The 26,029-nt window shown below is 39.5% G+C and overlaps 1 protein-coding gene across 5 annotated transcripts in view; it reads left to right on the top strand.

The window, feature by feature from the left end:
• The window catches only part of PIGN (phosphatidylinositol glycan anchor biosynthesis class N), a 110,030-nt gene that overhangs the window by 69,201 nt on the left and 14,800 nt on the right, over positions 1 to 26,029 (top strand). For all 5 annotated transcript variants that reach the window (XR_012041024.1, XR_012041025.1, XM_072853150.1 and 2 more), the window contains exons 16-24: positions 338 to 474; positions 2,516 to 2,615; positions 2,744 to 2,836; positions 4,256 to 4,347; positions 8,756 to 8,867; positions 14,645 to 14,753; positions 18,573 to 18,675; positions 21,266 to 21,368; positions 23,534 to 23,620. Coding sequence is in view for 3 of the 5 variants with exons in the window: in XM_072853150.1 (XP_072709251.1) it covers positions 338 to 474; positions 2,516 to 2,615; positions 2,744 to 2,836; positions 4,256 to 4,347; positions 8,756 to 8,867; positions 14,645 to 14,753; positions 18,573 to 18,675; positions 21,266 to 21,368; positions 23,534 to 23,620 (936 nt within the window). In the remaining 2 variants the exon portion in view is untranslated. The remainder of the gene's footprint in view (positions 1 to 337; positions 475 to 2,515; positions 2,616 to 2,743; positions 2,837 to 4,255; positions 4,348 to 8,755; positions 8,868 to 14,644; positions 14,754 to 18,572; positions 18,676 to 21,265; positions 21,369 to 23,533; positions 23,621 to 26,029) is intronic.

The raw sequence follows: 26,029 nt of genomic DNA, 5'->3' as shown, positions 1-26,029 counted from the left end.
TCTGACTTCGAATGGATTTCAAGTATCCATTGAACATGAATAACATTGCATACATTGGGCTTCCAGATTGTACAAGTGTGCCTTCCTGTGCAGATTTTACTGGAGGACCTTATGTAGAGACATATTTAGAATTAGATCTGCAAATCCTACTGTTGTTTTTTTTCCTCTGGCTGGAAACAGCGTCCAGAGTTGTGTACCTAGACACAAGGCAGCGTGAGTGGCTATGTTAAAATAACATTTGCTTTACTGTGTAACTAACAAATGGAAAATAGTGTGTAGTTTAAAACCTTTTATTGCTGTTTCAGGAATGTTTGTCCAACCATTATTTTTTTTTCAGGAATCTACTGTTCTCTTCTACGGTTTTGCCTTTGTTGGAATAATAATAACGTTTTTCCTGTTGATTCAAACATGTCCTTGGACATACTACGTATACTGTCTCTTGCCAGTACCAGTATGGTATGCAGTTGTGAGAGAGTAAGTAAAGAATACATTTTATGAAGAATGTTTTATAAAACCAGGTCTGTGCTTCCTTTTTGTTGACAATTAAATTTTTCCCATAAGTTTGGGAGAAAAAGTTAGATATAATTTTATTCAACTTCCTGAGACATTCCAGAGGACTCTGCTTTATATTTCACTTGACATATAGAGTAGTTTCCAAACTGACTGATAGAGCTGCCAATTCTAGAGGATATCTTTTCTATTAGCAAAAATAAATTAATGTCATTCCAAGACAAAATGTTTGTAGTACTCTCATCACTGTAGCAAAAGGGTGCTAAAATCTTGGGCAAATACCTGTAGCAGCTAACTTCTTTTGTAAAATGGGACAGGTTGTTCTTTTTCTTCAGTAATTTTGAAATAGTCTGATCCTGCAAAGTGTCAAGTATGCTGAAGTCCAGCTGCTTTTGGAGAACACGTGCTAGTAATGTTGAGGATTGTGCTCTGATATTGAAACAAACTTGTCTTGTTTGGGTCTCCTTTACCTCCAAATCCAAAAATACTTCTTACCTTCTGATTTCTATTACTTATCTAATCAACTGGCAATTCTGTAGATACCAACTTGGTATTATTCAGAGAAAATGAGACCCACTGCAGTTAGATAATGAGCTGCCTCATAAAACACTGGAAAAGCTAACTGGGGATTTTTTTCTCTTTCTAAAGAGGCCGGTCACAAGTGGTGTTCCCCAGGGCTCAGTAGTGGGGCCAGTTCCGTTTAGTATCTTTATCAACGATCTGGATGAGGGGATTGAGTGCACCCTCAGTAAGTTTGCAGATGACACCAAGTTATGCGGGAGTGTTGATCTGCTTGAGGGTAGGAAGGCTCTGCAGAGGGACCTGGACAGGCTGCATCGATGGGCCGAGGCCAATTGTATGGGGTTCAACAAGGCCAAGTGCCAGGTCCTGCATTTGAGTCACAGCAACCCCATGCAATGCTACAGGCTTGGGGAAGAGTGGCTGGAAAGCTGTCCAGAGGAAAAGGACCTGGGGGTGTTGGTTGACAGCCAGCTGAATGTGAGCCAGCAGTGTGCCCAGGTGGCCAAGAAGGCCAATAGCATCCTGGCTGGTATCAGAAATAGCGTGGCCAGCAGGACTAGGGAAGTGATTGTCTCCCTGTACGCAGCACTGGTGAGGCCGCACCTCGAATACTGTGTTCAGTTTTGGGCCCCTCACTACCAGAGAGACATTGAGGTGCTGGAGCATGTCCAGAGAAGGGCAGTGAAGCTGGTGAAGGGTCTAGAGCACAAGTCTGATGAGGAGCGGCTGAGGGAACTGGGGTTGTTTAGCCTGGAGAAGCAGAGGCTGAGGGGAGACCTTATTGCTCTCTCTAACTACCTGAAAGGAGGTTGTAGTGAGGTGGGGGTTGGTCTCTTCTCCCAGGTAACAAGTGATAGGACAAAAGGAAATGGCCTCAAGTTGCACCAGGGGAGGTTTAGATTGGATATTAGGAAAAATGTCTTCACCAAAAGGGTTGTCAAGCATTGGAACAGGCTGCCCAGGGCAGTGGTTAAGTCGCCATCCCTGGAGGTATTTAAAAGACATGTAGATGTGGCGCTTAGGGACATGGTTTAGTCCCTAAGGTTTAGTGGTGGACTTGGCAGTGCTAGGTTAATGGATGGACTTGATGATCTTAAAGGTCTTTTCCAACCTAAACAATTCTATGATTCTATGAATATTTCATCAGTTATGATGGACATTAAGCACAGCATAACCAAAAATGTTCATAAACTGAGAGATGATTTGGATAAAGAATAATCTGAAGCTTGTCCAAATACTGGTGAAAATGTGCCAGAAATGGGAGGGGAAAAGCTGGAGGGTTTTATTGTAGATTTTATATCAAGTAAAACTGGGCAGAAGGAGCCTCAGGCCATCACCCACTCTGTTCCTAAACAGCAGGCACAATCAGCAATACCTGAAACATTTCTTGTGCTCTGACCGCCTCCCTGCCCTTCAGAGGTAAAATCCTATATTATTTCTGTTTTTAAAAATAATTACTATCTTGTTCCATCATTTTGAACAGGCTTCCTGTTATTCAAGACGTTACCACAAATCTCTTGTCACTTCATATCGGTCAGTCTATAGGATTCTTCTTGGTTTGTACACTGGGAATTGAAATACTAGTAAGTATTTTATCCATATGTATCAACAAGGTATCTCATTGCTAGCTTTCTACCTCTTTGAGGAATTGTAAGTTTTATTAATCTGCTTGGTTTTCAGTCTTCTCTTGGATTTTTTTTTTTTTAATTAGGTCTTCAGCTTTTTCTACCGCTCTATGCTTACTATTGGTCTTCTTGTCTTTGCTGGCTGGCCAGTGATCACACAGCTGTGGGTTCAAGCAAAGGTACTGTATTGCTTTGCTTAAAAAGAGCATTTTAAATGGCTAACAGCTGATTGCATCTTAGGATGTTGGGACTGGTCTCTTTGGAATGCTGCTTTAGGTTCTTGTTAAGTTATGCTCCTATTCTGATCTCTGTCATGAGCAGCATGTAGCAAGGCAAGGGAGTTTAATATGATCTGGATAGATGTCTTATACAACATAAGTAGTGAGACTGCTTAAGAATTTCAGGGTACCTCTGAGTTAGCTATCAATTTTCTGTTGTCAATGATAACTAAAAAATACTTGACTTAAAATCATATGAAATACACATAATTTATCAAATTGTCGTAGTGACAAAAGCGTTGACATACATGATTGGTGAAAGTGCCACCATTTAAGCAATATGATCATTTATGGAATAAAAATTTGATGGTAACTAAAAAATGCTTGTCAATTCATTATTGTCTGCAATCAACTGGCACGTATCATTCCTCAGAGGCAGCTTTCTGTACTGTTTTTCCCAGGAAAAAACTTCACTTTTGTAGATAAGGGTGTGAAGCAGCATGACCTTTAATATAAGAGACATTTCTTCCATTAGTTTATTCAAACATCTCTTATTTCACAGGATACCTGAAACCTAGAGTTCTGGGGTGAAATTAACATTTTAATTTTAAAAAAATTGGATTCAAATTGCTAAGTTTTGCTCTGCAAGAACTGTCAAGATGGAGGCTTGTATTTGTTTATTTACAATTTTTTAAATTGTATTTGAGTAATCAAGTAACTTGTCTTAAAGCTCGGTATACACAGATGATGTTTTGTAGCACTGAAAATTTCCTTTCAGGAACTTGAATCTGTCTTGAGCTTGAAAACCTCAAGTGATATAGCTCTTAATGTCTTTATTTAGAGTAAAATACCTGGGATAAGGTGGGTTTTTTTTTTTCCCCTCCTAGCAAAGAGTTGAGAGAACTACTTAGATGATTATGGTGGTTAAATCAAATAGCATTCAGATTCAAAGACTGGAAAATGTTACCATATTGCTAGAGAATAGGTGATTAGTTAGCTGCTGCAAACTTCTGATGAGATTAGTTTTATTCCTTTCTTCCATAAGGTTACTCATCAGCTTTCTGGCGACTGCAATGCGTGTGAAGGCCACACTTTGAGAAAGGGCTTTTAAGTGTAAGCTTAGCTTTAATTCACATTGTCTTTGATAGGATTTTGACAGCTGTGTAAATGAGATTCTTTTCTGTATTAAATTGAAGCGCTGTAATACCAATGAACCTGTGCCTTTTTTTCAGTTAATTTTACTCTTGACAGATGCAGGAGTGTTTTTGCCTGTGGGAGATGCTAGTAGCCGTTAGTAGTTTGCTGAAGTGTTTTTTTTCTGATTAAACAATTGTCTGCCCACATGACCTCCAAAAATCTCATTTGTTTTTCTTCTTTTAGACAACAACATTGATCTGGACTCTTCTGTGTGTGCTCCTGGCAATATTTCCTTTAATGCCTGTTGTAGGAAGAGAACCAAACATTCCTCTGGTGTAAGAATCTCATGTTATTCTTTAAACTTTTTATTTCCCTCTTTGATATTCAAAATTTAGGCTGACTTTTGATATATGTGAGGAATTGTATTATTGAAAGCTGGCTGAGATGGGTATTGAAATTCAGAATTTAAATAACATGATTATAGAGACCTCAGTTACTCACTAATGTGAATGAGAACAGACTTTTAATTCTTTTGCCACATCCATTTGATCTTTCCATTATTCTGTAATGTCTTGTCGAGGGAAACATTTCTCACAATACAAAAATTTGCAAATTTACATGAAAATAAAGGTAGGTCATCATTAAAGGAGGAGCTTCACTGGGGTGCAAACATGGTAAATAGCACTGACATATGTGAATAAGAACATTTATTCAAAAGCAATTTACTTTGAGACCATCTTTCTGAATTCCTCCATCTAATTCTGAATAATCTGTCTTTGAATAGCACTCTGTACCTTATGAGATATTCAGGGAAACAGAAGAAATAGGATAGGCAGAGCTCTCTTCTTCCTCGGTGTCTCCTTTGTCTTCTCTTTTTCCACTTCTGCTTCTCTGTTCTGTGTTTTCCTTTCTGGTGTTGCTTGTCTGATTTTCTGCAGTTGTTGATTTGCATTTTTTTTTTAGTACATCTTTGTCGTCTGTCCCTCTGCTCTTGTGAGCTACCCTTTCATCATACAAGTGTTCTCTTATATCTGGATGCAATCCAGGTGGTTGGCCTGAAGGCATTAGGCTTGTGGTGTCATTGTAGTGACTCCAGAGAGAGACTTGAATTGACCTAGACTGCAATGGCTCCTTCTACTATCTGGCAGAAGGTACTGTGCCCCATCAGAGCCAGGGTGCCTGATCCTCAGTAGAATATGGGATGTGGGCAGTAATACATGATTCCAGATAGAATTATGAGCCCAGATATTTCCAAAATTATTGACACTCTGCCTTGATATTTTTCACTGTGATTTAACTCTATCTATTGAAAACCCTTCTTAGTCTTGATGCTTGTGCACATTAGAAGTATTAAGGACAGATTTGCTTTGGCTGTATTACAGCCTCTCAGCTGTATATACACGTGTGTATTTCTGCTGGTCCAAACTGAGGTTTTCTTATTCTTTATAACATTCGAGGACAGCTTAAAAATCAAAATGGAATTAAATTACCTTCAGATCTTCCTCCCTGACACTTCTTTACATTCACCTTACCCAGGCTGTACATCTTCCTATTTATTCTTCTAATGAAACATTGTACCTCTGAAACAGTTTACGCCTGTCTGAATCTTGTCAAGGGAGTTTTGAATCTTGAAACGGCTTGAAGCACAATCAAAAATATATGTATATGTGACACTTCAGTATTGTGAAGATAAGGAGATGCTGGGAGAGAAGATACAGGAGGGAGAAATTAGAATGCCAGTGAGAAATAGGTGCATTTATTAAATCTGTTCTTGAGCAGCGGCACTATATATCAGGTCAGAGCTTCTTCAGTACATTAATAAAACTTGTATGGTATGAACAGGGAGCTTCTGACTCAACTCAGTCATAAAAAGGAAGCATACAGGAGGTGAAAGCAGGCTCAGATGACCCAGGAGGAACATAGAGACGCTGTCTGAATATGCAGGATGGGTTAGGAAAGCCAAAGCTCTCCTGGAGTTGAATCTGGTGTGGGAGGTAGAGTGCAACAAGACGGCGTACAGCAGCGAAAGGAAGACTAGGGAAAATGTGGCCCTGCCGCTGACTGGGACAGGGACCTGGTGTTAAAGGACATGGAAAAGGCTGAGGCCTTCTTTTGCCTCCATCTTTACTGGTAAGACTGGCCATCAGAAACCCCAGCCTTCAGACTGCTGAGACCTGTGGGAAAGTCTGGAGCAAGAAAGACATAACCTTAGTGGAAGAGGATCAGGTTAGGGAACACTTAAACAAATTGGACATGCACGAGTCTATGGGCCCTGATGGGATACACCCAAGATTGCTGAGGGAGCTGGCCAATGTCACTGTGATAATCTTTGAATAGTTGTGGCAATGGCTGGTGGGAGAGGTTCTGGGGAACTGGAAGGAAGCAGATGTTGTCACTGCTATCTTCAGGAAGGGCAAGACAGATGATCAAGGGGACTACAGGCCAGTCAGCCTCACCTCAGTCCCTGGAAAGGTACTCAAGCAGCTAATCCTGAAAGCAAACCGTTTCTAAACATATGAAGGACAAGAAGGTGATTGGGAGTAGTCAGCATGAATTTATGAAGGGGAAATTATGCTTGACCAACCTGGTAGCGTTCTAAGATGAGAAGACTGGCTCAGTGAGCCAGGGGAGAGCAGTGAATGCTGTTTATTTTGACTTCAGCAAGGACTTTGATACTGTTTCCCATAACATCCTCATACACAAACTGTTGATGTACAGGCTAGATCAGTGGACAGTGAGGTGGACTGGAAACAGGCTTAACTGTCAAGTTCAAAGGATTGTAATCAGTGGCACAAAGTCCAGCTGGAGGCCAGTTGCTAGTGGTGTACAACAGGGGTTGCTACTGGGGCCAATACTGTTTTAACATCTTCATTACTGACCTAGATGATGGGACAGAGTGGACCGTCAACAAGTTTGTAGGTGATACAAAACTCAGAGAAGTGGTTGATGCAGCAGATGGACGTGCTGTCCTTCAAAGGGACCTCAACAAGCTGGAGAAATGGGGAGACAGGAAGCTCATGAAGTTCAAGAAAGGGAAGTGCAAAGTCCTCCACCTGAGCAGAAATAGTTTCCATGCACCAGGACAGGCTGGGACCAATGGGTTTGACTGTGAGCCAGCAATGTGCCCCTTGCAGGAAAGGCCAGTGGTATCCTTGGCATCACCAGGATGATGATGAGGAAGGTGATTATTCCTCTCTGCTCAGCCCTGATGAGATGCATCCGAAAGCGCTGTGTTCAGTTTTGGCATCTCCAGAAAGAGAGATGTGGACATACAGGACCAGGTCCAGAGAATGGCCATTAAGATGAGTAAGGGATTAGAGCATCTGTCATAGGAGAGCGAGGGAGAGATTGAGAGAGCTGGAACTAGTTATTCTGGAGAAGAGAAGACTCAGGAGGATCTTATCAATGTATATAAATACCTGTCTGGGTGAGAAGAGTAAAGAAGGCAGACAGATTCTTCTTAGTGTCCAGTGAAGAGGCAAGAAATGGGCAAAAATTCAGATACAAGAAATTCCATTTAAACATAAGAAAAAAGCTTTTTTATACAAGAGGGAGGTCAAGTGCTGGAACAGGTTCCTCGGAGAGGTTGTGGAGTCTCCATCAGTGGAGGTATTCAACACCCAGCTAGAAGTGGCCCTGAGCAGCCCGCTGTAGTTGGCACTGCTTTGAGTAGGGAGTTGGACTAGACTGACCTCCAGAAATACCTTCCAGCCTCCAGTCTGTGAGTGAGTAGCCTGCAACTGTGTTCCTGTGTTGATTAGATCATTACTTGAACATTGCTATTGAGATACACCTATGTAGTCTTGATTTTACTGAATATGAGGTATTTGTACATTTTTGTGTTATGCCTGAGAAAACACAAGTGAAGCAGTCACAAATGGACATTTTTGTCAGTTGTCTCTCAGTGGAGATGCCAAGGGACAAGTGGAAGTGAGGACTGCATGGTTTGACTACTTCCATATCAAGGTTATAGCATGACAGAGAAATACATGCAAAAACTTCTGCTGCCTTTACAGTTCCTCTGCTTGCTTGATGACTGAAGGGAGACAGTCAGAGGTGATATTAGTATTGATATTTTAGTGAATCATGCCTGTTATTTTGGAACAGTGTCATAATTAGCAGATTTACTCAATAATGCCAAGCAGTATTTTTTCCCGTGTTTATGTGATGAGTGACAATCTTCCTGTTAGTCTTGCTGTTGCATTTAGACAAAGCTATGTATTTGATAGTAATGGTGGTGTAATTACCCTGTTAGATGACAAACCTGACAAACCTTGAAACCACCAACTTTAGATCACCAATGACTGTTACTATTTTGTTCAAAATATTATTTGGAGGTAATCGAAAGTACCTAAAAATAATGGGTGACAGATCAGATATGTGGACAAAATGGAAGAGTTTGGTTTTTTTTTTTTGCCACTGCCATGAAAAGAATGTAACTGTATTTGTGGATGGCAAGGTTGTATCAAAAAAAAAAAACAACCCCAAACCCACAAACACCCCCCCAAAAAAACCCCCACACCTGACCACTACACAAAAAAAACCCCAACAAAACCAAACCACACTTGATTCTGGATTGGATTTTGCTTTTTCTAAAGCTGGATGTTGATGTTTCCTTAATGTATTAAGTCTTGATACTGTAATGAATTGTTTCATCTTAGTAAAGAACACTTCTATGAAAATTTCCTGAACCTTTTGATAATATTTCCTGGGATTTTATTGTTCTTTTGTTTGTTTTTACAGAATAGCAACTGGTTTGCTGACTCTCTTGGTCTCTTGCTTCTCATTGGCATCTCTTTGTAAAAGCAAGAATAAGTACAGAAATAATGAAGAACTGAAAGTACATTTTTATCAGGTCAGTTGCTACTTTTCAGTAATTCTGAATGTTAGAGTGTTTTTACATGCCAATCTTTGTATATTTTCTAAGAACATTTTCCTACCAAGGCCACAACTTCCAAGAAGAAAATGATTGTTCCTAAGAGTTTACCCCTTGACTATTTCAAGAGGTCCATGTACTTGTGGAAATAAGCATTTTTAAATATCGTAGTGCTGTGTTGCCAAAAGCTCATCCTGTGTATATTTGTGTGTATTGATACATAGATGTGCATACATATTTTGATGCTCTACTCAGATAGTTTGAGAGTTTGTCCTGACTTCAGTCTGTGTATGTAACTTCCAGTGACCTTTGCAGCAATTGCACATGCACACTAAGGACAGGCTTGCTGCTTCAGGGGGCTTTTTCCAGTTTCTGGCTGTTGAATAACAATGCGAGACTGATACTGAGCTGGTTTTCTGTTGGTTAAATCTTCTTTCAGATGAAAGATGACATTTTTTTCTTTATAGCTTCATGAAATAGGTAGATCTTTTCATAGTAGGTGCTAATTAAGTTCTAGAGAGCCTTTAAGATTCTAATAATACCTTGCATGTCTGCTGTCCTCTTTTTTTTTTTTTTTTAACTTATTACAAGATAATGATTTTATTTCAGGACCGGCTTTGTTGGTTATGACTTAGGTGCTGGAGTTTCTTATTGAGCTAAGCAATGTATTCATTATGTCAGTGATTTAGGTATGGAGCTCAAATTGGTTAAAAGGAGGAGGGGAAAGAATAATGAATGCTTAAAATGCCTTTACCTGAGCACACACACATTTATAACTGTGGAAAAGAGGTATTAGTTCCTTTCCTAAGCATTTAGGACAGATATTTTCAGTATATACTCAGCAGCGGATTTCTCACTGGAATGCCTGAAAATAAATTGTACTGGATGGGGGAGTGAGAGAGCACCTGGGTGGGCAACCGGCAGCCAGCCAATGTCAACTCGCCACACAACTGCTGCAGCATCTCATGTAGTGTAACTTTGTGGAGAAGCTCACAAATGATGATGATGTTGAAATGGATCCGTAGTAAAAAATTAATGCCAGACTATTCCTGAGCCAACTTTAGAGAATCAGGAAATTCACTCACAGAGCCCTGAGATACTTAATTAGATGAAAATGTTCTGTCTGCTTGTTCAGGGAGTAACATCTTTGTTTTTTTCCCAACCTTTAAGAAGATCATAAATTGCTCAAATTGCTCCTTAATCAGAGGATATTTTACAATAGTAACATCTAATTACTAGTCTCTATTAGGTTTTTATTTCAAAAGCTTACTTGGGAATGGAAAACATGGGATGCACCATTCACACTCTGGATAAGGAAAGGATTGGGATGGGAGATTATTCAGACTTAGAGGGGGAAAAGGGCATTACAGAGGCATTACCCATTTCTAAGCAAATAACTTGTTTTGAGGTTAGATTGCATTTAGTTGCTTTCAAATGTACAGGAATACAAAAGGAAAATGTTTGTCAGAAGACTAGCATTTCTAGGCAATGGAATTCCCTTGTTCTCCTTTTACTTTTTCTTTTGAGTTGGATTTTTCAGTGGGGACAGGGAAGGGGGTAATCTTCAGAAATGCTGGTTTGGACCATTTTGAACACATGAGTTTTGATTTACAACTCCCGGGCAGTTTTAAGGGTGAGATGAATCCTCTAGTCAGATGAAACATACCTATTTTGCAATGAGAGACAGTGATCAGGGCACTGACATTCATATACATAAGCACACATGATCAGGTTCCTGCTTTGCATCTGACAAGGGGTTTCTTAAAAGTAGTTTTTGCAGCTCCCCCGTATGTGGTGTTTGGAGGCAGTCACTGAAGGTTATGCTTTCCTCTGATAACGTTGTTTCTTCCTAGACAGGAAACTAAGATTGGTTGTTTGATAGTTCTTCATTTTGGGGAATGAGAAGATAGATTCATTTGTTACAGGTCTGTCGTCTTTGTGTGCCACTTTCCTCCAAGTATTGACTGAAGTAGAAGGGAAAATATGGCGTCCCTTCCTCGTATTCTTTATGGTTTGCCTTGGGGATTCCCTTAGCCACTCTGCTAACATCTTTTATAGGTTCAGCTCTGACTAAAAGCCTTTGAATTAGACAATGGAGAAGGAATAGCTGGTGTTTCTAGTTTTTTTTCCTTTTAGCAAAAAGCCTACTGATCTGGCCAAACTTCTTTGATCAGGATTCTCTGACTTTTTTATTTAATCCTTTTCCTCTTTGTTTTGGTAGTGTTTGTGTCTAAGGGCCCTCTTTTAAACCTTTCATTCACCTCACCTCAAACTTTTGCTCATTTGGGATGAGATGCATTTTCTTACAAGAAATAAGATAATATTTCCCAAAGGCTCAAGTAGTTCTTATTTGCCTGAGTTGTTCTTCACAAGTTATTTTGGAATTGCATCTGAATAAAGACATCTCCCTCTTCAGTTCTCTTCCTATTTCAGTCAGAGGAAGAGAGGGATCCAGCATAGCCTAGGCTTTTTGTTGTGCGTATGATGATTTTTTTTTTTCCTCTTCTGAAGACAGCTTTCTTCTTTCTTGTCCAAGTGAGCTGCCTTTTCCATCTGGGAATTAGCCTGTAGTGAAGATATCATGCCTGGTAAGGAACAAAGATTGTTCCATTACATTAATTGCTCTCCTTTTGGTCAAAACCAAACCTGAGTTGGCAGAGACCCTCAGAATAGGCAAAAAACCTGCCAGTTTGCACGTAGTCCTCCACAGAAAAGATAATTCCCTCCGATCCGGTCCTGAACTGTGTATTTTTTGTGTTGGTTTCTCTGGGGATGGGACAGAGTGTAGACCTTAGCAAATGAGTATGAACTACATACCTGTATGAATCTGAGAGGCCATTTACAGGCTACTCATGTATTCAGTGGTTTTTGTACCTACACACTATAGATTTCCAACATGGGTATTAGCCTTAAAGAAACAAAGTCCCGGACAACCAAACAGCATGATCAAAAAGATTTTTCAGCCAAAGTGTGTAAATAAAGAAATTTTAAAAAGTAAAAATGCAAGCTTGAGTAACTTTATATGGTTACATTTACCTTTCTGTTACAAAAACTTCAGTTATGTTTAGACCTAATTTTAAAGTTTTGATACATGTCACTGTTTGCTTGAGGTAGAAGATTCTAATTACACCCTTACAGTCTCTGAAAATTGCCAAGCATCTCTCAGGTTTTTTCTTGACATCATTAAAGCAGGAGTAACTTTTTTTTCGCTTAATTTTGTTTGCTATGGCAAGGAGAGAATTGTCTTTTGGTTCATGCTACTTCTGTCTTCTAGCAAGGTGGGTGTTGGTCTCTTTTCCCAAGTAACAAGTGAATAGGACAAGAGGAAACAGCCTCAGGTTGCGCTGGGGGAGGTTTAGCCTGGATATTAGGAAAAGTTTCTTCTTAGGGTTGTCAAGCATTGGAACAGGCTGCCCAGGGAAGTGGTGGAGTCACCATCCCTGGAGGTATTTAAAAGATGTGTACATGTGGCACTTAGGGACATGGTTTAGTGGTGGACTTGGCAGTGCTAGGTTTACGGTTGGACTTGATGATCTTAAAGGTCTTTTCCAACCTAAACAATTCTATGATTCTGTGATCTTTGAGAATTCATTAAGGCTTCAGGAATGGTGAAAACAGGAGGTATTTACAATCCATCAGCTAGACTGCTGCAGTGCTTACTGTACAACTTAATTTTTTTGCTAAAGAGAACACCAGTTTCTCTTTGTCAGCAGTTTCATAGGTGAAGTCCAATTTTTGCTGCACTACCGAAAACACTGCTGTTTCCATTGGTTGATAATATTGAGCCAAGTTATTATTCCTAGGCTTCAACTTCATATGGGTCCAAGGTGGTCAGTTTATTAGTTTTCTCCTCTAAATTAGGAGGAGAAATAAGGAGTAGGAATCCATGTCATATCGGTGGAACTAGGGGACAGGAGGAGTGTTTTCAACCAGCCTTGTATAGTGTCCAGCTGATGATGCTGGTTCTCCTACCATTCTCTCTATGGATTGTTATCATGTTAGATGCTTAGGAGAGCTCCCAGCCAGAGCTGCTGGTGAAGAGGTGTTGGGACTGCAGATGTCACCCTTGGTTTCCTCTTTCTAGCTGTGACCTACAGATGAGTGTTTCTCAGAGGCCAGCTCTTAAGCTGTTCAAGAATAATCTCTGAACTTCAAAGAAGGTTGTGAAGGGAGAAAGAAGACAGATTGTTAGGTGGAGACCTCAGTTTGCATCTCCAAGTTGTTTCTGTGCTGTTCCATGGTCCTAGACATGTTGATGAAAGCTGAGAGCAGTTTGAACGTTACTTAAACTGTGAACGCAGGAGTCTCAAAAGCAGATGCTGTGCCCTTCCCTGGACACCGGCATAGATCTAGCAGCAGTAAATTGGGTTTACTAACGTGCCCAGGTCATTACTAGTCTTCCAAGGCACAAGATATATTATGGGAGATGACACAAAGTGAGTGCAAAGTGACTTCACCAGCGGCTAGGGGATAGCAGAGGGATTACCAGAGCTCATGACAGTAAAAGAAGTTGAAAAGATATATCAAAGGGGAGAGATCTGGCCTGAATACAGCAAAAGCATCCGAAATAAACATCAGAGGTCTAAAGGGGCCAAATCCCTGCGCTTTTGGAGGCTTAATGCTTTGACCTAGCTTATTGCTGTCACACAGAAATCCAAGTTATGTGTTCTTGTGGCCTGAAATTAAATAGAAGCAGCAGATACTGAGCACCTGTGAATTCGGTCCAAAAAAGGATGCTGACTGCCAAGTGTATCCTCTGGGCAGGTACCACTAGGTATCACTGCATCTGGCAGGGGAATGGCAGCTATTCATATGGTAAAAAGTGATGGATGTGGAAATTGTGAAGTTGCTTTGCACTAAAAAAGCCATGACAGCAATTACATCTTGTAGTGCAGTTTTAAAGCACATGTTTGCAAAGTACCGTGCATGCTTGATTTGCCTCTTAGTGGAACTGCGGAGTGGTGACTAAATAGCAGTAATTGAAAACTTGGCTCAAGCATTTTCTTGGATAATTGTCATCTTTCAAAAATGACTGACTCATGGGGTAATTTTCCTAAGGTTTTTTGCACCTACTTGATGGCTGAATGGTGTCTCTTGAATTAGTCAAGGAAAAAAAAAACCCTCTTCAGCTTCACTGCTTCTCTAAGGGAGAGGGCTCTGCTTGAGGTGGTTCAGACAATTTCATTTGAACAGTCTGCTAAGATTGCAGCTTCTTTCCGTCTCTTAAAATCCACCTTCCAGTCTGCTCTGCTGCTGCTGTCTCTTCTTACAGGAGCTGTGCTGCCCATGCGAAGCTCTTGCCTTAACTACCCTTCCCCTTCACTTCACCCTGTACCCGATCCTGCAGGAAAGCCAGAGGTTCTGCTAGTTCGTGGTGGTTGTTTCAGGACAAGTGCTCCTTGAAAAACTGGGGGCATATGTTTTCTGTAGTTTACATGAGTGTTACTCTTGACAGAGAGCATATCATGTCAAATCAGTGATCCAGGGCACTTGTTTAAACCATTTAAAAATAGCACAAATAAATAATAATAAGAAGAATGAAAAAAAAACCTAGAAGGAAGTTTTTAAAAGCATAAATTGTAAAAAAAAAAAAAAAAAAAAAGCTAGAAATACTTGACACTACACATCAGACTTCCTGTTATGTTGATTCAGATGAGGTGTTTATGCAACTCTAAAGCATTTTTACATATTTGGTATGGGATGGCAGAGATCTGTACATGAATTATGTGTTTCATTGTCTGATTTCTTCTTTCTAGATGTTGAGTATTGCACTTTCGACATATGTTGTGAGCAGTACCCATGACAGTCTTAAGAACAAACAGGGATTGCCTGTATTGAATCAAATTATTAGCTGGATGACTTTAGGTAAGAACATCTTCCCTCCCAAACTTGTATGCTGATAGTTTGTGGGGTTTGGGTGGGGGTCGGTGACACTTTTTTATTAACATGTTACTTTTGCACATATTCCTTTATTTGACTCCTAATAGTTCTTCCGTCTGTTCACTATTCTTTCCTAAGTGAGGTTTTCTGAGGAATGTGCTAAAAAGTCTTCTAAAGTATTACTCCTTTGTAGGTTTGTAATAAAATGCAAACAACTTACAAGTAGCTTTACAAGATTTACAAGTAGCTTTATCTTTTGTTTTGAATGCCTTGAAGCATATCTTGAAGACCCCTTTTAGGGATATAATGGTATAAATTCCCTTTTTATTTCACTTGGAGCCAGATAAGGGTGATCTAAGATGTTCTGCAAGCAGTCCAGTTAAGCATAGGGAAGTGAGGAAAGGTTTCAATAGAAACTTGGAGTTGCAGCTGATGGTGGAGACCCTTGGGGTACAGAAGTGCTTTTCAGAGCTGCCTTGCAAAATACCTGTGAACTAATGATGCTAATGTATGTTTGATATCTGTTAGAACCTAATTATTAAAGAAAAAAACAATGTACAACTCTATGGATTTTTCACCATTCTAAAATTAAAATCTTAGGATGATTAAACAGAGCAAATGTAATTATCACTGGGGTTATGGAATAAAGCAATACCTTTCGTATTTCAGCTATAAAGTAATTTCTGTAGGGCTCCATTAGAAAATGTTAAGCATTGTTTATCCCTGAGTGATCTGGAATGTGGGATATGTTTTAGGGCTAAACATATCCCATGCAAAGTTTGATAGCAGCTCTTTGCTAAAAGTCAAGACCAGGAATTTAAACAGAGCTTAATGGAAGAATTATGACCCTTGTTATCTAGTTGCTGGATGTCTTGTACATTCCGGTACTGGTGACATTGCTTTAACTTAAGCAGATCTTGTCAGTTTTAGCAATCCTGCTTCTGTTTGAGCAAATGGATTCAAGATTAATACAACTGACTGTGATCAGTGTGTGTGTGAGCAATGCTCTCTTTGTAATGTAGTTTTACTTGGAGCATTTTCCTTTCCATCATGTTTTCCTAACTCTTCGTAGCCTGATAAACTAAGTGGGGATCTCTGTGTGGATGCATTCCTTGCAATTGTGAAGTAGATGAAATCAGTGATGTCCCGCTTGGCTTACTGGAGCAGGGATTGAGGGTAAAGGTTATCTTTCTCTCCTGTGTAAGGGTAAGAGAAAAACATTTTTCATCTAAGAGATGATTTGGACAGTCAGAGAGGTCTCGAGTTATGAGGAAAAAGTGTATTAGAAATTCTCTTTGCTGTGGGTGATGTTTCTATGATAAAAATAAAGCTAACAGTGAAGTAAACTGTATATACCCAAAAAGTCTACTTGCTGCTACAGTAGTATTGAATATTTTAGCAAAGTCTTTCAGACTGGAAGTAATAATTTTAAGTGAATATGATATACAAGGCAGGAGCTTTATGTACTTGCTGAAGTTGTCCTACATAATTGACCACAGAACTAAGCAGGTAAAAAGCTAAGGCATCCAGAGAAATGCCTTGTCACTACCATAACCTTAACTAGCATCTGCCTTGTCACTAGTGTGTACCACAAATGTGACAGAATAAGAATTAAGGTACCAAGGTCTACTGTAGCTTTTCCAAGGTTGGTGGCATTACAGGTGGTCAAACTCCTCCAGCTTTTTGCTTAGTTGTGGAAGAATGGCACTGTTACTTACTGAACTCTCATTTTGCACCTCTCTGTGTATTTATATAACCAGAAACACACAGTTATCAATATTTACTCATAATAGTACTGATACGAGTATTATTATCATGTCAGTATGATAATGAGACTTCCAAAGTTTTCTAGCAAATTGTTCCCGCCTTGCCAGCTATTCATTCTGATTCATATGAAGCCTATGTTGTTTAAAGTTTTAATTTAGGCCTAAAATTATTTTTTTGAAGAAAGACTGGTTTTTGGAGAACAGGCAAATGAATTGGTGATGGGTGGGTTCCTGCAGGCCTGTGTCCAGCTGGCTGTAGCTGTTACACTGTATGGTTTGTGCAGTGTATGTTAACCACAAACATGGAGGTGAAACCAGGAGGCATAAAGTTAATCCAGCTGCTTCCCATGTTCTTCAGAACCATCTTTATGTTAGCAGATATTTCTAAATTAATGTATATTATGTTTTAAAGTTTTCATCAGTGGAAATTATCACAGCAACTTGCCAAATTTTGAGGAATTTTGTGTCACAACAGTGTGCAGGGGACACAGAGATTTGTATAGGTCAGCCAGAAACCCGCAGGTCTTTTGGTTGTTAATATCTGATGTGTCATATCAGAGATGGAAGGGAAAGGCTAATTATCACCTACCAGCCACTCATCTGTTCTCATCTATGATTACGCTCAGAGTGTGATACACATCTGATGTGTTGATTGTCATTCATAGAGGCCGGTTGCCATGCTGAATTTCTTTCCAGCTGTTCTAACTTATGGTGAGGTCCCTGGAGTTCCTCCTTGAGTCAGACCTTCTTTAAGTATAGAAAGCTACAAGTGATGCTAAAAGGCTGGAGCACCCTTGAAATGAAGTCACTTATTCTGTAATTGTCGCAGTGGCCAAGGCTGAAAGCCAGGAAATAAAACATACTGACCCACAGGTTTTAGAAACAGCCTCATCTCTCTTTCTTTGATATTTTTACTATAAATACTAATGTATACTGTGACAATAAGCACAAGCGAGCACTTTTGATATATTATAGTTTTATTTCTGTTCCTTAATAGAGTGATTATTAATTATGACTTACTGTTGATGCAGTATTTGAGTGATTCAGTAATGTGAGGGCACTATACCACAATGAAGAATCACACCTATGTTATTTGTCAGTGCACTTCTTTATAAATACATAAAATTTTCATATTAAAAAAAAATCAGGTTTAAAGATTAAATCACAGCAATGCTTTTCCTTCTCCCTTTCCTTGCTTCAAGCACTGGCCACTTTTCCTCTGCTTTTCTTCCTCTCTACTCACTCTCCGAGAAGCCCATTTCCTCTCTTCCCAGTTTTCCTCACCTCCTGCAAACTGTTGGGCCCTGTTCTCACCTTCAGAAGTTTCCCAGCTAGAGGAGTCTCTTTAGGGGCAGCACGGACTCTGCTAACCAGGGCTGCCTGGGCAGTTGAGCGATGGACTGCACTAAGGAGCAACATGCAACTCTTAAGATCCCACACCTGCATTAGAGAAATGCATTACAAGTTGAAGGCAAGAGGCATGAATCATGAAGGATAGGTCCCCTGTAGTTCCTCAAATATTCCTGTTTTAAAACTTTCAGGTAGAGAAGCTAAGAAGTTGATAGTTTCTATATCTTTACTACCAGTATTTTCAGTTGCACCTCAAAATGTGGCAGGTTTCCTAATCTAACCCAGTGGAGCAGTGGCTCTGTAACCGCAGTCTTTGAGCTGCCAGAGGTCCTTGGGGCTATGGTAAGTGGTTCCCAGAGCAGTATTAAACAGTCGAGTTTGACTGTTTTTTGGCGTAGTGATTCTGCATCATCTTAAAGGAGTTATTGACATCAGTTCATGAGGAATGTTAAAGGCTGTGAGGTAGAAAGCCAGGGAATTAAAATAACAGAGAACTAAAATGACTTTTGATAAATATTAAGCATTCAAAACATTGGGGGTTTTTTAGCAAAAGCTTCTGAAAATAGAGGGGCATATATGACCAGTATTGAATTTCTGTACATAAAGTGTCAAGATTTGAAGAATGTTATCTTGTTACTGAGGATGAAATGTTTTGCATGTAGAGACTGATGGATCTCTTTTATTGCAGTTTCTTCCTCAGCGTTGCCATTACTGAGCCCCACGTTTCTCTTTCAGCGACTGTTCAGCATATTACTCTCCCTGATGTCCACCTACCTGCTGCTCAGCACAGGGTACTTCTTTCTTACTTTATTTAGATTGGTCTTAGATATGAAAATCAAGGACTAAATGTGAAACTGCTGAATCTCATGAACATTTCTGTTAAAAGTGTAACGTGTGCTTCCAGCTGTAGTCTCACCATATATGTTCTTGTTCAGTTCCCTAAATAAAATTTCAGGGGAACTTCCATATTCCTCGTTGTATTATAAACACTGTTTTGTTGACATTCCTTTCAGCTAGACCAAGCAGTGGCTGGAGGGGTATGTATTCAAACAATCTGGCACCAAAATAAGAAAGTTTGGTTTAGTTTGTCTTTTGTTGTTTTGGCATGTGCTTTTCTGCTTGCAAACAAAAGGAAATAACTTCTCTCCCAGCTTGCTCCGTACTGGTGTCTACTTACGGCCTAAATGATGTGTGACAGGAAACAGGTAGCTGTAAAATGAGGGGAAAATTTATTCAGAGAGATTTTCATGGAAGTAATTTTTTTCAAAGGGATGCTAGTCCCCATAAAGAGTAGGGCTTGCTTCTTTTTGGATAAAAGACAACTCCTCAGAGCTTTTAAATGAAGAAAACTGTGTCAGCCAACCCTTTTTTTTTCCAGACTCAGTAGCTCTTAAGAGCATAATTAATGGGGAGTATAGGAACCATTCTTTCTGCCTCCCCTCCTACTTATCCTCTGGATTTAATTACACTGGAAAATTAAGTGGAATAAAATATCTTGCAGCAGACATTTTGCAGTAGCTGCCTCTTGTGGGCACTCTCATTTTAGATGAAGCATCTCTCCTTTTTTTTTTTTTTTAATCTCCTGCCCCCCTTCCTCCCACTTCCCCATTAACATTTTGATCCTAATCTTACTCCTGTCCACACACACGCTCTTACACTCAACCTTCTTAGCCTGTACTGGCTACTGGATAAAGCATGAATGTTGTTCTCTCTGAGTCTTTGTATTTTGGCCCTGCACCAGACCACTTAAACGCTGACAGCTCTCTGTTGTCTTCCTACAATGTTCAAAGAGACAACAAATTTTGGAAGAATTCTTAAAAAAAACCCAAAAAACCAAAAAAACAACAACAAACAAAACAAAACAAAACAAAAAAACCCCCAGAAAAAACAACAACAAAAAAACCCAAAAAGACCTAACAACAAAAAAAACCCACAAAAACCCCCAAAACAAACCCACAAAACACCAAAAAAAACCCCAAAACAACCAATCGTAGCAAAACCAAGGCACTCGGTACCAAAAGTATCCAGTGTTTCTCTCCTCAGTGCTCTGTTATACCATGTAATGATAACCCAGTGCATGGTCCAGGTAATTACAGCACCTCTAGGTGCAGTTAGGTGGAAGTATTGAAGCCAGCTGAAGAGCATGGTTGCATAAAGCCAGTTGTCAACTGGTTCAACTCAGTTGAAGACGTTCAATTTGTAGGGAAGTATAGACCACTGTGAGGATTGTAGGTAGTTTTGTTACTGACAACCCAGCCATTGTTGTCTTCATGCTTAACTGCTTGTCATTCTGTTAATTAAAGCAGAAATGTATATCCAAAATTTTTTGTTCCAGTTTGAAACTGCTATGTAGCTACACTACACTAGCTACGCTACTGGGGAGGTACAACAGAAACAATACCAAGGTTAACTGCAGTGATTTTCTTATTTTTAGACAAATAAGTGTGTGTCCAAGGAGGAAAAAAATAAAAAGGAAAAAATTTACAATCTTGTCAGTATTAGTGTCAGAGTCAGTGTCAGTATTATAATTTTATCCTGAAGGGGAAAAAAAAAAAACCTGAGGCACCATGAAGTGCAACTGAGATGTAGAGGGTAAGAAGAAACTAATATTATCCAATGACAATCTACACCCCTAAGTTATCTGGGGGTTTTAATCTCTCACACAAGTACACTCATAGTTTGCTATGTTTGGGTGCTGTAGGAGCCAGAATTACTCCTCCGAGATTTGGGCTGTAGCTAGAATAGCTTAGCGGCCTTGGTTAGAACGTGACTTAATGCTGCTGTTGCGATGGATTGGTATATAGTAAAGAAAAGGACATTTAACTTCAGTGAAATATAATGCTCTTTTTATTATACAGATGCCTCTCTCCTTGGAACTAGACTGAGATTACCAGAATGAGTTTGTGTGATTAGGTCCTAAAGAGACACAATCTCTAGTCACTGTCTAGGTTGGACTGTAACCCCTCAGTTCCAAATAGGTCTCATTACAAAATTTTCCATTTTGCAGAAAGTGGGTGCCAAATGTGATTCTTTTTTTTCCTGTTTCTTTTTAATTTTATTTCAGTTTTGTTAAAATTAATCCTGACAGAAAGGGCACTCATCCAATGTTGTGGCAGCCATCAAATGAGGAAATGGGTGCAAAGCATGACAAAGCTGAAGCAGCCTCTGTTTCTCCTACTTTTACCATTTAATTACTGTATGGCTTTAAACTTCAACCAACCAGCTATGGGTACTCCTCAGAAATGGGAAGAGAAGGGGGAGAATGCACTAGATCTTTGGTATATCATTTGTGTAAAGAAAAAAGAAAAGAAACATGCCAGTATTTGATGTTAAATAGTTGTTAGTGACTGCACTTACTATGATTATTATGTTACTCTTCAGGTATGAAGCTCTGTTTCCACTGGTGCTGTCTGGTTTGATGTTTGTGTGGATAAATATGGAGCAAGAAGCACTGCAGCACTATGGTCTTTCACTCAAACCAAAGGTAACAGCTCCAGATAGCTACATCAGGTTAATTATCAGCTTTATCTTTTTTTTCCGTTGAGGATATAATAAATATTCTGAGTGGTTTTCATAGAGCAACACATTGCATTTCTTTAAGTTTCGGAAGCCAGTATCAGCTGTTTTATGAAATAGGAATGTGACTTTGTAAGAGAAATTCATAATTTATGTTATTGAAGATATTCTACATCAGAGCCATTTCTAGGAATGTAGGAAATCAGTTTGACTTAGTGATATGTTCTATAGGCTGCAAAGCTCTGTTCATCAAGTGTAGTGCTAATTCAGCATAAGGTACAGTAACTCTTTAGAGTAAGTACAATGTCACTGTACTTTTTTTATTCTGATGGCAGAGTCATGAGTGAGAGGCCAAAACCAAATAATTTGATTTCTGAAATGACCCATAGGAAATACCAGAAACCTTAGTTTGACTTTGTCCTTCCACTCTTTCTTCAAGGACAGAGTTTTATTTCTGATTAGACAGACAAGGAGCTGGAGACTAACTTGGAACTAGCACTTTCTTGGATTTGCCTGGAGAGGGAGTTTCGTAATCAATGCAACTTCTTTCACCTTAAAATTTAGTATATTGTCGGCAATTTTCAAAGCCCATGCTGCTTGCACTGCTACTTAGCTTTTAGGTTAGGTCAAGGGTTTAACAAACTGTGGCTATGCCATTGATTTGGTTAGATCCAAAGTGCTGGTTGCAGTCTCGTCTGGGTGCTCGGAGCCAGGCAGGTGTGCAGCACAGCTCTCCCCTGCTTCTCCCAAATGTGCTATCCTTGGTGCAGGTCACAGAGAACCTGGGTACAGATGCATAGGAGTGGCCAGAGTCACTTGTCAAAGAAGTGGCAGTACACATCTTTCCTTCCTTTTGCAGCTCATGATAGTTAGGGAGAAGTGCTGGGAGGTGAAATCTGAGCCAAGGCAGCCACCACAGCAGACCTGACACATACTGTGGTTTTGTGGTTCTCCTGCAAGGGACACAGTTTTAAAACTTGAGAAAGAACAGGCTTTACCAATTCAAGGCTGAATATCAGAAATGAAAACAGGAATCACTTTTTATTCATGCTACGTGTAGTTATGATATTTTGTGTGAGCATGCTTTGTAGCATCTTAAGTGATAGAGAAGGAATCTCAGTGTAAAAATGCACACTTAGCATGAGGCCATGACTGCAACCGGAGGTTTCTAGCACAGCAGAGTCACCAGTGGAATGTACTTTCTCTTCCACTCTAGAACCCACTCTACCTTTTGCATCTTGTAACAAGGCATCTGTGATGCTTGCCTGTCTGATGGTGGTCTGATGTTCTGTTCGTTTTAAAATAAAAGTTTATTAAAGCAGTATTAAACAGTGATGAACACTTTATTAATCAAGTGCAAATGAAAAGCACATAGGTAAGCTGTAATTAAGTTTTCTGTTGTCACTTCCAGTATATCATTTGACTTTTGGTTTCAAGTGAAAGGAACAATAATGCTTACCTCTGCTTCTCATTTTTAGGTTAGAAAAATCATCTCTAGAAAGCTTGTGAATATATGCCCCAAAGTAAATCTTGTATTAGAGAATCCAGCTCAGTTCTCTGATGATGTGAGATTATTTTTAATTAAAATGTCAGTGTTGAATATCTATTGATTTATTTTTTTTTTTCTTTTCCCCAGTGAAAAGGAGTTAATTGACCTCTTAAACTCCATAAAGACAATTTCTCTTCAGGTTAAGTGATATTGTGCTGAGAACTGAGTGGAGGAGATGGAGAATATTAGTATTCTCACAACAAAAGTAAACTGAGGATGATTGCAGTCTTTTATTTCTGTGGGTCTTTATCCACATGCTCATGTGAGCAGTGGAAGTACATGTGTGTAGGAGGAATATTTATCATGAAAAAAGATAAGTCTAAGGCATAGAAGTTCATTTTTAGTGTAGACAACAGCGGAAGCTCCACTGTTCATTTGATCATCTCATTTGTACAATCTTTCTGGCAGATTCATTAAAGTATAATGAAAATATGGGAAAGGTTTGCAGTCCTCATCATAATACTACTCTAATAACAGCTGATAGGGAAGTAGGTTTATTTCTCATTCATTTCAGTAAAAGTAGGTGGTTCTATCAAACTACATCAGTTGATACTAGGTATTAATTTCTTCTGCTGTCTTTCCAGCTTGCTGTTTTCAATTTCGCCTATGCTACTGATATAACTCGGTTTCGACAGCTCCACCTAGATGATGTCCGCAGGTCTTTCTTCTTTGTATCCTTTTGCTGGTTGCTGCGTTCCAGGGAAAAGATGGGTTTGTTTCAAAAGGACCCACAATCCAAAATTGTAGCCTGGTAGCCACTGGAAACAGAAGCTGGTGAAGATTTGACTCATGTTGCTCAAAAGACAATGGTCTTGTACATTTTTTTTTTTTTTAATAAAGTAGTAAAAAATTCAGTACAAACTGCACTGTTTTGAAATCTGGCACCTTGGCCACTTTGAAAAGTTTGGTCTTTTATGACCATTACAGTTGAGGTAAACTTTCTTCTAAGGAGTCCTGTTTTCAGTTTTGTTTTGTTTTATTTTGGCTGGAGGGAATTCATTCAACCTTCACAAATCAATTAGAAAAGGTGATATTAAAGTTATTTTCATTTTCTCATTTTTAGAGTATGGCAGTATGTTAGGAGGAAAATGTTGGGGGGCAGGCATTGGCCATGGCAGGTGAGATGAGAAGGAAAGTTCCTGCAGACTCTTAGGGAAACATGTTCCCAGAATCTGGCCTGGAATTATTTACATCACACATAGTTTCTGCTGTTAGAAATTATATGGGCTTGGGAAGGAAGAGCTGTTTGTTCACTAACATAGAAGTTATTTTGCATTACTGTAACTGAAACTACAGCTGATTTTTTTTTTTTTAATACTGTACAGAATTGATAATGTCATTTTTCTCTTCCATTGTGGGACTGTGGTTAAGTGAGAGGTATTTGGCAGCAAGGGGGATGGGTATGCAAGTGGGAGATAAATTATGAGCCAGTCTAGAACATATGGGTTTCTAGTGCCAGGTGGGTTATAGCTGGACCTGGGGAGGGAGTTGTCTCAATACTGGTTCCTGTAAAAACAGGCTTTGTAGATCGTAGAATAACCAAATCTGAGAGGGTGGATCACAGTTGCAGAGTCTATGCTGTTGGAATGGGACAACGCTGTTGGACATTGGGAACCTGCAGCAGAGGAAGTGTGACAGATACCTCGTTAAGAAGGCAGTTCAGTGCTAAGGAAGGAGGCAAAACAATTTGCTAGGTATTGAACATTTGCGTTTGCTTTAGAGTGTACCTGAGAAGCAGCTGAGACCCCTTGCAGTAAATTTATCGATTTAATTTGCTATTTTAACAAAAAATAAGCTAACTTTTAGTAAAGCTACTGCTGTCTGTCAGATGGTAAAAATTAGCCAAAACAAAAATCAAACAATCCAATTGTTTTTTTTTTTTTAAAGCTCCAGCATAGTACTACTATAACACCTGAATGTAGCACTACTTTAATCTCCTCTTAATCTAAAACATTTGAATGTATTTTTTTCAGCTCCTGAAAATACACACAAGTTGCAGGTCTCCTTTGCAGAGACCAGGTATGATACACACCTTCTCAAAAGATGTGGCTTTTTTAATTTAGATGCTGTTTAATGTTTGAAAATAGTGGTATTAGAAGAGAAACCTTTTCTACTAGAGCAGTCACATAGCAACTATGACCCTGTGAGCTGTGTGTATATCTTAAGATTATCTCAGGGTTCCTATATAGGGCCCAAAAGTCAGCATGTTCTGAGGGACCTTATAGCTTGATCTTACAGAAGAAGATTTAGATTGCTTATGCTTAGCATTTTGATTAGACCTATGTACTACTGTTATTTTTTTGGTTTATTGCAGAACTGTTGTTCTTATAAATTTTAACTGGCAGAACTGCGCTATGCTGTTAGACTGCTGTGTTATTAAACTTGATGTGATATTCTTGGGAAGCATAATTTCTTTGGTTATGCTGACCTAATCCTTCCAAAATGTTGCATACAGAATCCCAACGATTCTGCTGAACAGTTGGTAGAAAATTGTTTATTCAGAGACTTAAATGATCCAGTGCAGGAGCTATAACAGGAGTGGAAGGACCAGAGGGAACTCTGGCAACAGCAGCCATCATCACTGACTAACCCTCTGCCTGATGCAAAAAAGCAGTTAAAAACCATTCTTCTGCTGAAGAGATGTGAGCTATAATGGGCCCCAATGAGCTCAGGAGGTAGAAAAATGTCTTTCATGGGCTCATATAGCAGCAAGTGTTGTACCTAGATGAAAAGGGTAGGGTTTATAAAAAACCCGTCCAGCTATACAGATACTGCCAGAGTCATCCTCCCTCCCTCAAGTAAGGAAGAAACCTGAGAGTCCCGTGTTGCAATGGGTAGACTCAGCATAACCTTTGGACAACAAACCTGTGCGAGGGATAGCATAGGAACCTTTAGTCTAGTTTTGTAGCCAACTACCTCTTCCACGGTCAATTCCTCAATAAAGCCATCTCTTTGGTGTGCGGTACGCATGCATGTGTCATTACTTTCTGCAAAAGCATGTGTGTTTGAATGCACAGCTGGTATTGTGGTCCAGGGATGTTCCTATCTTGCTAGGTAGGGCCCAGACAAAACAAGCTGCA

This window comes from Ciconia boyciana, chromosome 2, assembly GCF_034638445.1.
Source record: "Ciconia boyciana chromosome 2, ASM3463844v1, whole genome shotgun sequence".
Lineage (NCBI taxonomy): Eukaryota > Metazoa > Chordata > Aves > Ciconiiformes > Ciconiidae > Ciconia > Ciconia boyciana.
This window is presented reverse-complemented; position numbering and strand designations above follow the sequence as displayed.